At 38.4% G+C, this 14,501-nt stretch overlaps 1 protein-coding gene across 1 annotated transcript in view; it reads right to left on the bottom strand.

The window, feature by feature from the left end:
- Positions 1–14,501, bottom strand: part of cep89 (centrosomal protein 89) — a 63,406-nt gene that overhangs the window by 34,798 nt on the left and 14,107 nt on the right. The window contains exons 14-16 of the mRNA XM_044366878.1: positions 13,341–13,508; positions 11,891–12,032; positions 8,804–8,893 (exon numbers count right to left, since the gene is read on the bottom strand). Of these exons, the coding sequence (XP_044222813.1) occupies positions 8,804–8,893; positions 11,891–12,032; positions 13,341–13,508 (400 nt within the window). The remainder of the gene's footprint in view (positions 1–8,803; positions 8,894–11,890; positions 12,033–13,340; positions 13,509–14,501) is intronic.

Genomic DNA, 14,501 nt, shown 5'->3' with positions numbered 1-14,501 from the left:
GAATTAGCCAGAGTTGAGAGAATAGCAACTTGCCAACCTCTGTGTATTGTTGAACAATGCAAGGAAAATTAATGGAAAATACTGTTTAATTGGCTGGATTTTTCACCATAAGAATTATGAATACTTCAAGTAAAGAAACACAACTCAATATGAATTACCAAATTAACTGTGAATTGGCTGTAATATCCAATTTGTTATCTGTTTTACTGTTACAGCTGTAGCTTGAGGCAAAGGTGTAACAAGGTTGTTAGTATTGCTTAATTGATGTGTTCCTCTCCTTCTCCCTCTCTCTCTCTCTGCCTCAAATACACACATACACCATTCAGGTTGTTGTGTTCAATCAATTTAGAGCATGTGACACAAAAGCCAGACTTATATCTCAGGTTTTTTGATAGTCTTTCAACGTTTAGCAACAGATCTCCCATTCAGTTTCTTGTTGGATTGAATGTAGCAAAGCTGCTCTGTAGTATTTTTGGTTTAGGTTGTAAAAAGCTCATGACATGTCGCACATACTGCCATATCTCAGCCATGTGGATTTGTTGTTGTGTGACACCTCAAGGTTATGTGCATATGTATTCATGTGGCCTCTTGATTTTATCTGCATGTGACAAAAACACCCCTACCATTCTGACAGGCATCTGCACCATAAACTATGTAGTTTTTTGACAATTATTTGATTTTTTTAAATGTAATTTCAAACGCTTTACACAGTATATCACATGTATTTAGAGAAAAAATGCAAAAAAAAAAAGTGTTTCTTCTGTTTCTTTAAGCTTCATGACCAAAATATAAATGAGAGTGTTTCAAAAGCTTTTCCTCTGAGACATTCTGGATCATTGCAGTCGTTCCCTGCGATGAGAGACAGTTCCAGCAGCACTTAAGAGAAGGGTTTTGATAATAAATAACTTTCAGAGCATTTCATTACAGTGTATAGGGGGAACTTGCTGTTCATGAGCATGGTGGTTTAGAGCTTGTGGGATTTAACAGTGCAATTACAGGTGTCCTTTGAGTAAGCATATGCACACATATGCACATAATTACACTTTTTGTTGTGCTCACAGGCATTCTATGTTACTCGTAAGAGTCAATTTACAACTTTATCACACAATGTTGATACCTGAGGGCCCTAGGCTGTTGACTTTTAGATATATTCAGTGATAAACTTCAGGTAATGATATTTTTCATCAAAATGGAAATGCAGCATTTTGGAAAAAAATCACGTTGTGCTAAACCTTTCCTGTGTAATGTAAGTCCAGTTAATTCTCTGATGTTGGGGTTCTATTTTTTTTTTTCTTATCTTTCCTTTGTCAACTTCTTTCTACGTCTCTGTGCCCACTCCCCCAATGTTTTCCTGTGTTTCTGTGTATGATCTAATATCAGCAGCTCTCAGCTTAGTGCCACACTACTGATTACAAAAGCTACTAGACAATGAAATAAATGGAGAATTATTTTCTATACGTTGCTTGTGTCATTGTTTGTATTACTCTGTTGTGTTGCATTCAGTTTTAAAAGTCAACAACTCACATCATCAACATCACTATCATCACAGGTTAATCAGACATCTGTATCATCAAGCTTAGGGGGACGTGGGCTGTTTGTTATAAAAAAACAATCAAATCATAAAGGTGAGAGCTATTTGTACTTCAGCAGAAAACTACCAGCAGTGCTGTTTCTAGAAGTCGGCCTCTCATCATTTCTCATCATTTTGAAGTACCTTGATGATTATACCAACACAGCAGTAGAGTGTGGAGACTGGTTTATACAGCAAAATAAGAAGTGACAGAAAATACAAACAAAGAAATGATATATGACACACAAGAGCAGCAGGTCAGTCAGTGGGAAGAGATTTTCTGTCTGAGTTGGCAGAGCTGTTTGACACAGTGCTTGTCAGCGGAGCATTTGTCCTGCTGGTTATATGTCTGACATGTACAGGACCCTGCCTTTCATCTCTGTTAGCTGAGTGGCAGGTTACATTAATAAAAACTCTCCTCTGGAAAGAAAATTACCATATTGGTCTCAATAAAAGACAACCCTGAATATATGAGAGCACTGTCACAGACCTCACTGTTAACAGCTATGATAGCGACTGTTTCTTTCTTGAAGAGTGGCACTAGTCAGCATTACTTGACAATGTGTAGTGCACTGAAGTGTAGATTGTGCAAACAAAAGGTTGTGATAATAAAGAATTTGGTTTTACTATTTTGGTTTTTATGCTTTAAAAATGGAGCAAAAACTGCCTTTAAACAATGAATATTCCATAAATTTGCTCTGATAATCAGCATATCTCAAGTTTTAATATGGGATTACAATTTATTGACCAAGTCTAGCTGACACAATTAGCTAAAGTGACACTGAGGTCAATGGTAGAAGCACAAGCAGCAACAACAAGGAGGTTGAAGGTCAGAATTCACAACACCCAGAAAACAGAAGAAACTAGAAGAGTGCACTTAGTAGAGTGCAGATCTCCACCAGGTGTGTACAGTCAAGATGGTCGTGAAGATAACAAAAACAGGCATTTATTCATCTCGTATCGTGGCTAACTTAAGTGGATCGTTACATATCAGGTATGGAATTAATCAGCAGATCCTCCAGTTCAAGATGAGACCAAACTTTTCTATGGATGTCAGTTTTTTAGCCACGACAAAGGCCAATATGTGACCTACAACAGACTAGGTAAGCCTTGTTTTTAGCCTAGCTGATTGCCAGTAATGCCTTTTGCTGTCATAATTCATATCGTAAAATGACGAGGACTGAGGCGAGGACATGAGCATATAGTCATAAATGTGCACAATAAATATTAGGCACACACATGACCAAACGCAATTAGTCACGTAATCCTACACCCAAGTGAAGGTTCCTGGAAAATGAATGCAAACTAAGATGGAGGAAATAACAACTGTATGTCATCTCACACTGATGTCAAGCAGCATGGGTCATGCAAACATGTGACCTAGCTATATTTATACATGCAGTCACTAAAATATTTAACATTTTCAGGTGTTTCAAGGAGATGGGGGCATGAATTTTAATTACACATGAATAATGTATTCACAATCTGCCTTCTCTTTATAGCACACACTTCCAATCCATTCAGTTCATAAGATGGTGACACATATTAAAACAATCAAATGAGAACTAAAATTGGGTGTCGAGTTTTTATTTCTAGACTAAAAAAACAAGCAACTGCAGAAATTTGGTAGCATTTTAGTTTTGTATCAAAGGTGAAAGCCAGAGATGGGAAAACTTTAAATTAACATTCTCATCTCTGAATCAATTACCTGCTAACTGCTGTGAGGATAAGTGTCTCGTCGAGTTCAGAGGCCCCCTACCAGCTACAGTGAAATGTAAAAGTGACTTTGCTGTGGAAAATCTGACTGAGACAGGTAAAAAGGTAAGGTTGCCATTTGATTTTGATGTCTTTCAGAGAATATAAGCATTGAGTTTTAAAATGGGACATTTGTGAAAAGGCTCAGTGAAGTGCAGGCACCATCTTGTGGATTCTAAGTATCTTTTGAACACTAAGTTGAGAAATGGTTTGAGGTAATCAAACTGGGAGGGGGCTGGGAAAGACTGCATCTGGTACGTTTGAGTCATTTGCAAAACTAAGTCGTTTGGGGTAAATAATAAATAAAAAAACATGGGATTTACTGGAGGACTGTTAAGCTTGGGTTAAATCTGATGTATTTCTATGTCATTAACTATGTGTCCTTTTACTGTTCACTTTTACTGACTTTTTTTTGTATATTTTTGCACTGATACATATACACATCTTGGATTTTTCCCATTCTGAAATATTGTGACTCGTTGATACCATATTTCCCTCCCATGTGAAACAGATACTGTATATGAATTAGTTAAAACTTCTGACTGATTTTGTGATCACTTTCAATGACTTTATTGGAATTGCCACATTTTTAAGAGGCTGAAGTCTTGAAGTCTTTAAAGCTTTTGTGGTTTTTATTCTTGCTTCTATTCAGATTCAGTTATGAAAGAAAAGGGTTTCGCCCAAATAGTGGGACAACAGTAGCTATTTGACACTATTTGTCAGCTGTTTTGATTCCAATTTTAATTGTACCTACCTATATGTTGTTTTAATTGCACAATCTGTTTGCTGCCCCTGCACCTCTTTCCAGTAATGTATAGAAGTGTAGGGTTGAGACTTGGATCAGGATCAAGATTGTTGAAATTAAATACATTTCTGTCTGTAAATCTGTTTCCTTTTATACTGCTTCTACTGTGTTTATACCATTCTCTTGTCTTATGTGTAGTTTGTCTGTGTTGTGAACTGAATCTGTAAAGAGCTATTAATTCCTGATGATATATTATTTTGTTTATTATCTATAAAGGAATAACATCACACCAAAATGTCTTTCTTATTCAATTTGTTTCTTGTGGAGGTGGAAAAGCATCTGAAAATTTGTTTAGTTGACAGACTGCTAGAGAATGCTGACAAGAATAATAGCAGAATCAAAATGTTGGCGAGAAGAGCTTTCCAACTGCAACCTCTGAACGACCTACAGTACCAGACACATCTTCCCATTCACTTGAATAAGAAAGTGTGTCCAAACTTTTGACTGGTACTGTAAATGTAAAACAGTCACTGTGTGTATAGTAGACTTAACAATACCAAAATAAGAGGTTTGTCAAGACAAAGTCAGAAAAAAAAAGATTGTTAAGGGTGACTTATGGCTACAGTACAGTGTGTATGTTGTGGCTGAACCTTCTCAAAAATGTTCCTGTCATGGCTACACGAGCTGTGTGGAAATAAAAACTGTGGTAATTGGCCGATATGGGTTGATCTGAGTTTTTTTTGTTTGTTTGTTTTTACATGTTTCGGGGGTCTGTAGTGTTAGTCAGCATGGGGCAGATTGAAGAAAGGACCTCTGGTGCAGTGCAGACCTCCTCCTCACCATGACTGTAAATATCTCTCATAAAGCGAATAAGAGAATGCAAAACATTATTACATTGGGTAGAGCTCAAACAATTAGTTGATTTATTGATTGATTCAGTAGACTAGAAATTAATTTCAATAATCAATTACTCTTTCAAGCAATTTATAATACGTCAGAGAAATGTTCTGGTTCTAGATTCTCAAATGTGAGTATTTGCTGTTTTTCTTTGTTTCATATGCTTGTGAATTGAATATCTTTGGGTTGGTTGGACAAAACAAGCAATATGAAGACATCATCTTGGGGTCTCAGATATTGTAATGGGCATTTTTCACATTTTTTTCACATTTTAAAGACTAAATGATTAAAAATTAGAATATAAATCAGCCCTGGTTATGGTTAAGCAGGGGCTTTATTTGGTTAGGGTTATGTTAAAAACAATCTCTAGGTCACATACAGCTCCAGCATAACCACTGCAGCACCTAGATGAAGAGCATTATTCTACTAAGTGTTAATCAATCTCTAGAGTCACTGGCAGTGAATGAGGGGGGTGGCTCATTCACTGCTGTGGCTTTCTAACCATCTAGCTCTCCTCTTTCAGTGGTCTGATCACCACCAATAGATTCACACATACATACACACACAAACACCTCTTTCTCTCTGGGCTGTTGCTATAGTGACACTAATAAAATTGTCAGAACCATTGAGATGTTTTTCCTTGCTGTTGCTTGAGTGACAAGAGCTGTTGACAGCTGGAACACACAGAGCATAGCCCCAGAACAAGGCATTAATGCTGCCAGACTAATGTCATGTTCATGTTCAGCATAACAAACAAACAAACAAATAAACAAAGGCTGCAGCACTTGGTATTGCAGGACAACTGTCAATCATAGAGGTAAGCTTCAAACCAAGATGGCAGTGAAGATGTATTAATGTTGTCATGGTGATTTACTAGGATAAGGTCCATTTTATTTCTATGGAAAGGGATGTATGGACACATCCATGTAGTTTTGTCAAAATTAAAGGATGAGGAGAAAAAGGTAAGGGTGTCTACTTGTGTGTGATTAGTTATGATCATACATGTCTACAACAGGCCTGGTATCACATTTTTAAATTACTACTTACTGTTATTGTTTTACTATTGTTACTGTTATCTTATTGTTTTCATTTACATCAGAGGAAAAAGCCATGACTTAAGGTAAAGTCAGCGATGCTAATCCAATACACTTTTTGTCAAATTCAATAAATGTCTCCTCACGGTCCACTGGCTGTGAAAAAAAATCTGGTGTTCAAACAAGCACTGGCTCTGTAAATGGGCATGTAAACACAGTGGCTTGGAGTGAGCCACACAACACTATTCCAGCCAATCAGCAGGGGCCGTTAGTGCTTGTGCACAGAACAGGGGGAAGTCATCAGAGCAGCTGTCTGTGTGATGACATGACAGTCTCCCCATCTACAGCACCTGTTGAATGGTGGGGGAGGGCTAGCAAACTAATGAACAGAAGTGATTCTACAGCTGACACATCACTCTGGATTCCACCACATTTCTCTTTTGGTTGCTGCATTTGCAATATGCATCCATGAATTTGGGGGGTGGAACTTCTGGAGGAGTACGATGGAAGGGGTTTAATTGTTTGCGTGTTTAGTTCAATATCAACAATCTTTCTCCGGAATGACTGATTCTACCTTTAACATGTAGCCTATTGAAAGTTACAAATTTCCATCATGTACAGCAGAGTTTACGCTAGACTTTTTTTTGACAGCCAATATTCCAGAATTCCGGCCATATAGATCAACTACCGGACATGTGTTAAAATAGTCATATAATAGCCTACATTTAAACAGCAATGAAACAAAAAAACACAAACGCTATGATCCAACAAACATATTTTAGTCAGCAGACTGAATTCTTCACAAACTTTGCAAACTAAGCATATAGGCTACAACAATAAAATAAAACAAATAGCTTTGCTGTTGTTAATTAAAATGCAGCCTGCAGATGCACCACCACCTATACCTGCCACAGTCTCCCTGAGCCCACCTCTCACTAGGGCGGGGAAAAGTTAAACCTCCTACTGAACAATAACATGTTATTTAACCCTGGAGCTCCAGGCTGATTCATTTGTGTCACTGCGTCAATGAGGGATGTAATGTTACCAGAGAGAAAATGGTAAGACTTTTCCCAGTTGTGTTAACTGCTGTTGAGCCAAAGTGCAGGGCTGTTGCTGGAGTGTGCGGCTTTTCAATCTCATGCCACGCTTAGTCACCTGACCAAACACTCAGTGAATCTCTCAATGTCTTAACAGCGGAGACAAAACCAAACTCTTATAGGTCCTGCAATATTAGACTATTTAATATGCTATTAATGAGTTTATTTATTTATTTGGCAATCAGCATAGTTCCCACCGGACATTTTGGCTGTTGATATTTTCATCTACAACAACTACATGTGATACCAGCAAAAGGCCAGCATATGCTGGCTAACGTAAACCCTGATGTACAGTATGTTTTCGCTCTAAGTGCCTTTAAAGGACGAGTTCACAGTTTTTCAAGTCTGTCTTAAAACAACAGTCAGGTTCAAATGCGCTTTCAATGTAAGTGACAGTGTGTCAACACAGTGATTTTGTATAAAAATGCATTTAAAAGTTCATCTGAAGTTTATATGAGGCTTCAGCAGTCTGAGTTAGTCACACCAAGTGGGTATCTGCCACATTTACAGTCTTTTTAGCATCAAATTCCTACTTTGTGTTTCCTAACTTTTAAATACATTTTTGCACAGGAGGAGGCCTGTGGATTTTGGCCCCCATCACTTACATTGTAAGTGCATTATGAAGGGATTTTCTAATGGCCAGTATGAACAGGAGGAATGATTATGGCAAGAAGAAGCTGTTTCAGTGTTCACATGGGGACCTTAATATTGTTTTAAGACAAACCTGAAAAATTAATTAATTAATTAATTAAGCAACTCCTAAGTCTCTGCAGCCGCATGTCACCTATTCTGTATTGAACACTTGAAGAAGTATAAAATGAGACATTGTGATTTAAAGCCTCTGGAAATTAGGCTTGAAATTGTAAAAATGCATCTATGATATCAAAGTTGAATGTTTTATAAAGCATCCACAAAAATCTGAGTGAAAATAAAGTTCAGAACTATCTGAAAACCTATTTCAAAAACAGTTCATTTTGCTGTCTAGACCATTTCTAAAGACTGTGTAGGCGTGGCAAAACATGTTTTGATTGATACCTGCACCAGCCACTGGCTGGGCTGGCTAATTACAGTAGCTAACGACTAGGTTTCCATGGTGCAGAGCCGTGCTTCTAGATCATTCTAAGATCAGTGGACCATAGACAAAGAGATCAGCACACACAGCACTTATGTTGTCATTAGAGATCATGGTGTTGGTGTTTCCTTTACACTTAATAAGCTGATTGTGTTTGGTGTTGATTCTACACTCTGGGAAAATAAAGTCCTTAAAGATTTAATGAGCTCAGTTTGAGAGATGGCAATCTCAGAGAAGCAAATGATTGTCAATTTATTCTTTCTGAGTGGTGGAGACTGATAGAGGATGGTTTAAGAAGTACAATGGAATGGGGTGATCAATAAGAAGTAGACTGGAGGGCTATCTTGGGCAAAATTAACTTTAGGTAAAATGCTGTGCTTCAGTTTGATTGATCGATACACCAGCTGTGGTTGTATCCTCACAATCTGGCCTGGTTTCAGGGTTTAACAGATCTAGCTCCGACCTAAACCTTCTCTATGCAGGCCACTAAAACACAAAGCAAAGCCATTGTAGAGATCGGTGAGCAAGGTTTACCTTTTCGAAAATGCCGATACGACACTCTCATGTGATAAAATGGGCCTATCAGGGGAGTTAATTGTGGTGTGAAAGTGATGTTTGAATAAAGGAACTCACTTTGACCTCCTCCTGTAGTTTTCCGAATCGAACTGTGCCATTCAGAATCCTGCTGATGAATCCCTGCTTTTCTTGCTGAATAACCGAAGCCTGTGGAGGTAAAGAGGGAAGATGAGGGGTTACTGATCTAGGAAAGGAACACAGAGGGGAGGCAGAACGCACAATTGGATGAAGGGAGTAAGGGATTATGAGAGAAGTTGACAGAAGAAAAGAAGGAAAGACTTGAAACTGTTGCAGTAGTCCTGTGTTGATAAATGGGTGAATCACAAACAGCTTATATTTAGTTTAATATTGTATAACCATTTCAAGTACTAAAACTGAACGCATGAATATTTTGAAAGTTCTAAAACTGTAAATATGGAAGATAAGAAAATTGTACATGGACATTGCGGGGATACAAATAGTGACTTCTTATCTGCTCAGCCTTGTGCAATGGTGCAACACAAAAGCTCCATGTCAGCCCTCTTAAAAACAAGAGAAGTGGATTGGTCCTGGTCCTTTACAATTCCAAAAACAGGCAAACAGCAGCTAAAAATAAATTGCAACTGTTTACCAAGTCCAATATTCACCTCATTGGGGCTGACATGGAGCTGTGTTACCTTAGTGTTTCATTTTGGTATTCTAACAATATTAGTTTGCTTAAATATCACTCTATACAATAAACCATACATCTCTTTCCTATCTGTTATTCAGGAAATAGATCTATGAGTAAAACCAGAGTTGATCTTCTTTGTGGGCTTAAGAAGAGGAGGACAGACAGAAGAAAACATGAACTGGACAACATGGGCTGTGTCATTTGGATATATTCCACATCTAGAGACGTGCCATCAATGGGTGCACAGTCTTCAAAGAACAGTTTCATCTGAGGCGTATCCTGTGTCTAATAACCAAAGCGTAAAAGTCTCTCTTTTATTGCATATGATATAACAAGGATTTTGCACCTAACAGAATACAAGTGAGGTTGATTGTGCATTTATGTTGGATTTACTCATTTGAAAGGGTCAGTCCTACAATTATCTGCCTCTAAAAGTAGGTACACATGTGCACCTGTATATTAAAAGAAGGTTTCATTGTTTAATTGTGCTATACGTTAATGTTTTGGAATGTCATTTGATTTATAGGGTATTTTAAATTTCAGCATTTCTACACTTTGATTTTTCTCAGCTTGCTGATCTTGGACAAATCCAACCAATGAACTATCTTTTTGAGACAGTTCAAGTCATTAATAGCATAATAAGCAGGACTCTTAGAGATAGATATTCAATGCAAAATGCAGTAAAGAGAAACAGCAGACCTCAGTCAAAATCTAAAGAAGCTTTTGTTCATGTGCTTAAAAGTGTACTGTACTACAGGTCGTCCTTATAATGATGTGATCCCAGTCAGATATCCAGGCTCTGAGAGAAGAAAAGGCGCTATTAAAAGAAAGCTGACAGTCTTCCTTTAATCAATACAATGTTCCACAGAGTAAGAAAATAAATTAGTCGTTCTCTGTGATTACATGCTTGTGTATGTTTTTCTTGCAGAGAATAGATCAAAAAGCACATAGTTTACTGAACGTTTTCTCCTTCATTTTCATCATTCCTTTCTCCCTCTCTCAATTATACACCATCAACTGAAAGAAAATCCAAATTGAAACCTTGGTTAAAGAAATAATACTTTATCTGCTTTTGATTGTCACCTTGTTTTAGGTGACAGCTGTATAAATCAGCTCCTTCATTTCGCTTTACTGTCTATCAACAGCATACTCGAAAGTCAAGCAAATTTAGTAAACTAGCTGACATTTTTGAGGATATTTAAAGTCACTTATCTCTTGGGAACACGCTACCTTATCAAAACCTGATTAGAATTACAGCAGTATGAAGCATGGAACTAAGGCAGCAGCTTGTTACTGTCCTCCAGACACCTTCTGCAAGCGAAGGAGAGCTCAGTATGGATTCAGTTCAGGGGTGGATGGGATTCTCAATGAGAATACTAACTCTGTAAAGAAATGTCACTCTTTCAAAATTTCAAAACATTTACTCGTAGGTCCTAGCTCTATCTAAAATGTCTATTACTCATAAAATTATAATATCACCTAATCTTTAATTTTTAATATCTTTAATACACTTAATTGCATTTAATAATGCAAGAAGAGTTATTAAATTAATGTTATCATCTATAAATTATTTCCCTTTTCCTGTATGTACAGCCTTCCCTGTTAGTATACCTGCGCTATTTATGCTTACTCCCTGAAAAACAACCCTTTCAAATTGCAGGAACCTTAGTAAATTCAGTAGAATACTTAATCAGTCACACTTATCATAACTCACTGTTATTTCAACAATCCTCCCTGTATCTCCATGCTGACACAAAGATGACAGGCAGACTGCACTCACAGGGTTCTGCACTGGTTTGATAAATGACATGCTCTGGGCACAGAAACAGGGATCAAAAAGCTTAGTAAGTTTGGCCCTCAGAGTTTTATGCTTCGGTGAATCAAATGACAGTGCTGTCATCAGCCACATGCTGCACAGCTGCTCCTTATTACTCATTAGCTCCTCAGTATATGTAGAGAGCAGCTTTATCAGGCATTTGCCAGATTGTCTATGTTGCCTTGTTGCTGTAGCATTTGAGTGATTCCTGTCTGCCAGTCAGCAGTCTTACCTGCCGGCACACCGGTTACAAGCCTAACAAATGGCAAAGTAATCTGCCTTTGAGCCCTGTCTGCTGAGTTTTGTTGCCTGCATTTGAGTTCAATCATCTGATGCCAAATACCTTAGCTGGCACTCCTAGCGACACTGTAAGACCTAAAGTAACACAATTCCATAAACTGTCATTCTGCCCCGTCTGCTCAGTGTGCATTCATTTTCAAAATTTTTCTTTTTTGTAACTGGACTCATCTTTCTACAAGGTCAATAGTGTCAGTACAATCATTTATGGGTCTTTATTTCTGCATTGTCAAAAGTTCAATGTATAATATGTTGTTTCTCTGCAGTGAGAGAAGTGTCAGGGGTATGTATCTGTAAGAACATACTTGGTTTCAGGAGGGTGTTAGTAATACCATGTGTAATATGTGCAACATGTGTATACAGAATCTTTAGTTAGTACCATTTGCAATAGTTGGTCCCTCTCCTGGGAAATATGCTCCGCTACAGAAATGACAGCTCCCAGGTAATGTCGAGTCTTTTCCTCTTTCAGCACAGATTCTTCCCTCTGTTGCTTCAATACACTCATCCTCCTCTCGGCCTTCCTAATGATAGAATGACAGGAGCAAAGAGGAGAATGGGTAGGATTGAAGAAAGCGAGAAAAAAGATGAGAAGGAAAAACAATGAGACAGAAAGGGAAACAGGAGCGCAATGTGGAGTGGAGAAGGGAGGAAATTTAAAAATGTAGTAGGGGTTAAGGGAAAGAAACACGGCGGATGGAAGGGTAGAAAACATAAAATAGAGGAGAGATACAGAGTCAATTGGATGATATCTAGAGACCCTGCCATCTTGATGCGATGGGGGTGACGCCACTGTTGTTTAATCAAACACCCTCTGAAAATCTTCACACTTCAAAATGAGGAAGTCCAAATTAATCTCAGCTCAGGTCTACAGGGAGCAGAAAGTTCCACAGACCAGAACAGATTTTAGAACAGCTGTAATCCTCTGCCAAAAATATATCATACAGTGTGGGAACATAATCTGATCTATAGTATAGTAGGATATGTAATGCTGTTGCAAAGCTACTGTGAACTTCAAAACTGAACTCTGCTCACGTTGAAGTTAGACAGAGCTTTGCGGGGAATTGTGTAAGATCACTTAACTCCATCTACTTATATGAATGATAAAGGCGTGGGTTGTCTTGCTCTAACACAGCAACAAGAGACTGAGGAGATGTCAATTAAAGACACGCCAACATAGTGTAGTCTTGTCTAATCAGGAAAAATGAGTGAGAACATCTCTCTGGGTGGACAGTGGGTGTGTAGGGGCTTTAAATAAGCATGTTATGAATTTAACGATACTGTATAAGAAAATATCAAACAGTTGTGTTTCAGAGATTTTACTTAAAGGGGACCTATTATGCTCATTTCCATCTCTATATTTTTATACTGGGACTCCGCTAGAGTAGCTTTGCATGATTCACAGTTCAAAAAACTCTTATACACACTTCACATTGTCCCATCTTTTGAAAAAGAGTGTGCTGTGATATAACACCCCTCTTTTGAGCGGCTCCTCCATCCATCTTTGTAATAGCAACCTGCTTCATCTCACAAAGAGACTGCTTCACCTCTTTTTTAACATCTTTCTACATTTTTGGACTTAGCCTATTACTTAATCTAAGACCTGGCAGCTTGGTTTTGAAAATAGTGTCCAGCATTTTCAAAAACGCTCCGAGGGCATAAATCCATATAAATAAAATTTTTTGATTGCCAAGCGTGTCTTTTGATTGTCTCAGACACATTGTCTGAGGGGGTCTTTATTATGGATAAAATACTGGCATCCAAATGGCACACCATGGGCTTCATGTGTGAGATAATATTAGACAAAGAACGTAAGATACTGTCGCTCATACCTGTTAGCTTGTCTGGCGAGCTCCAGCTCAGCCTCCATTCTCTTCATGTCAGCACTCAGGTTGGCTTTGTCAAGAGCCAGACTTCTATTCTCCTCTTGCAAGCTGGACAGTCTGAGAAGCAGCTCGTCCATTTCACTCCTATTCTTGCTCTCCTGCTGCTCCAGTTGCCTGAGAGCCAAGAGCAGATTGTACAGCATATTGTAAAACAATATCTGGTGCTCTGGGAATGCTTTTCAGCAAAGCATATCCATTCACCATAGAATGTATAAATGTCTTGGTCTCACTATTGAGACTTTAAGTATGTACTCGGTGTGTATATATATAGGTCATCATCTACTTGCTGTAATATTCTTCATGATTATTTTATATATCCTGACAGAGATGAAAACAGGCCAACTTCACAGTAATGGTCAAAATTACAACCTACAGAGATTTGTATAAATTTTAATAATTCTGCTTACTGGCATACTTGTAATACTTCAGGAGCTTCAGGACCACCTTAAACATAACCTATTTGAAAAATTTCAGTCAGGTTTTCCTTCAGTACACAGCAGTGAAACAGCTCTGCTCAGAGTTGTGAATGACCTGCTCATGGAAGCTGATGCAGGATCCCCTTCTCTCCTGATTCTCCTTCACCTGAGCACCTTTTGACACTGTGGATCATACTATTCTCTCCACACCACCATAGGACTGTCAGACTCTACATTTAAGTGGTTCCTCCTAGTCAGACATACTCAGTCCTACCAGAAATGTAGGACTGAGTATGTCTGACTAGGAGGATGCAGGTCTAGATCGCTCCCTGTCACCTGTGGTGGGATTGGCTCTCAGCCCCTTCCTGTTAACCCTCTACATGTTCCCCCTTGGGCATGTCATCAGCAGACGTGTGATGTCTTTTTATTGCTATGCTGATGATATCCAGCTGTACATCAAAATTGCCCCAAGCCCTTCTGCAGCCATGTCATGCCTCAGCACCTGTCTTAAGGGATAAAGGACCAAATGAGCACAAATTTCTTCCAGTTAAATCGATCAAGCCTTCTGCTCTGCTGCACCAGGCTTGTGAAACAGCCTTCCTAACCATCTGAGGGCAGCACAGTCCCTAGACTCTTTTAAAAAGATTAAAAAGCCTTTCTAATCAGAAAGGCTTTCTAATCAGAAAGGCTT

This window comes from Thunnus albacares, chromosome 1 (assembly GCF_914725855.1).
Source record: "Thunnus albacares chromosome 1, fThuAlb1.1, whole genome shotgun sequence".
Taxonomy (NCBI): domain Eukaryota; kingdom Metazoa; phylum Chordata; class Actinopteri; order Scombriformes; family Scombridae; genus Thunnus; species Thunnus albacares.
Note: the sequence above shows the minus strand (reverse complement) of the source record. Positions and strands in the feature narration are given on the sequence as shown.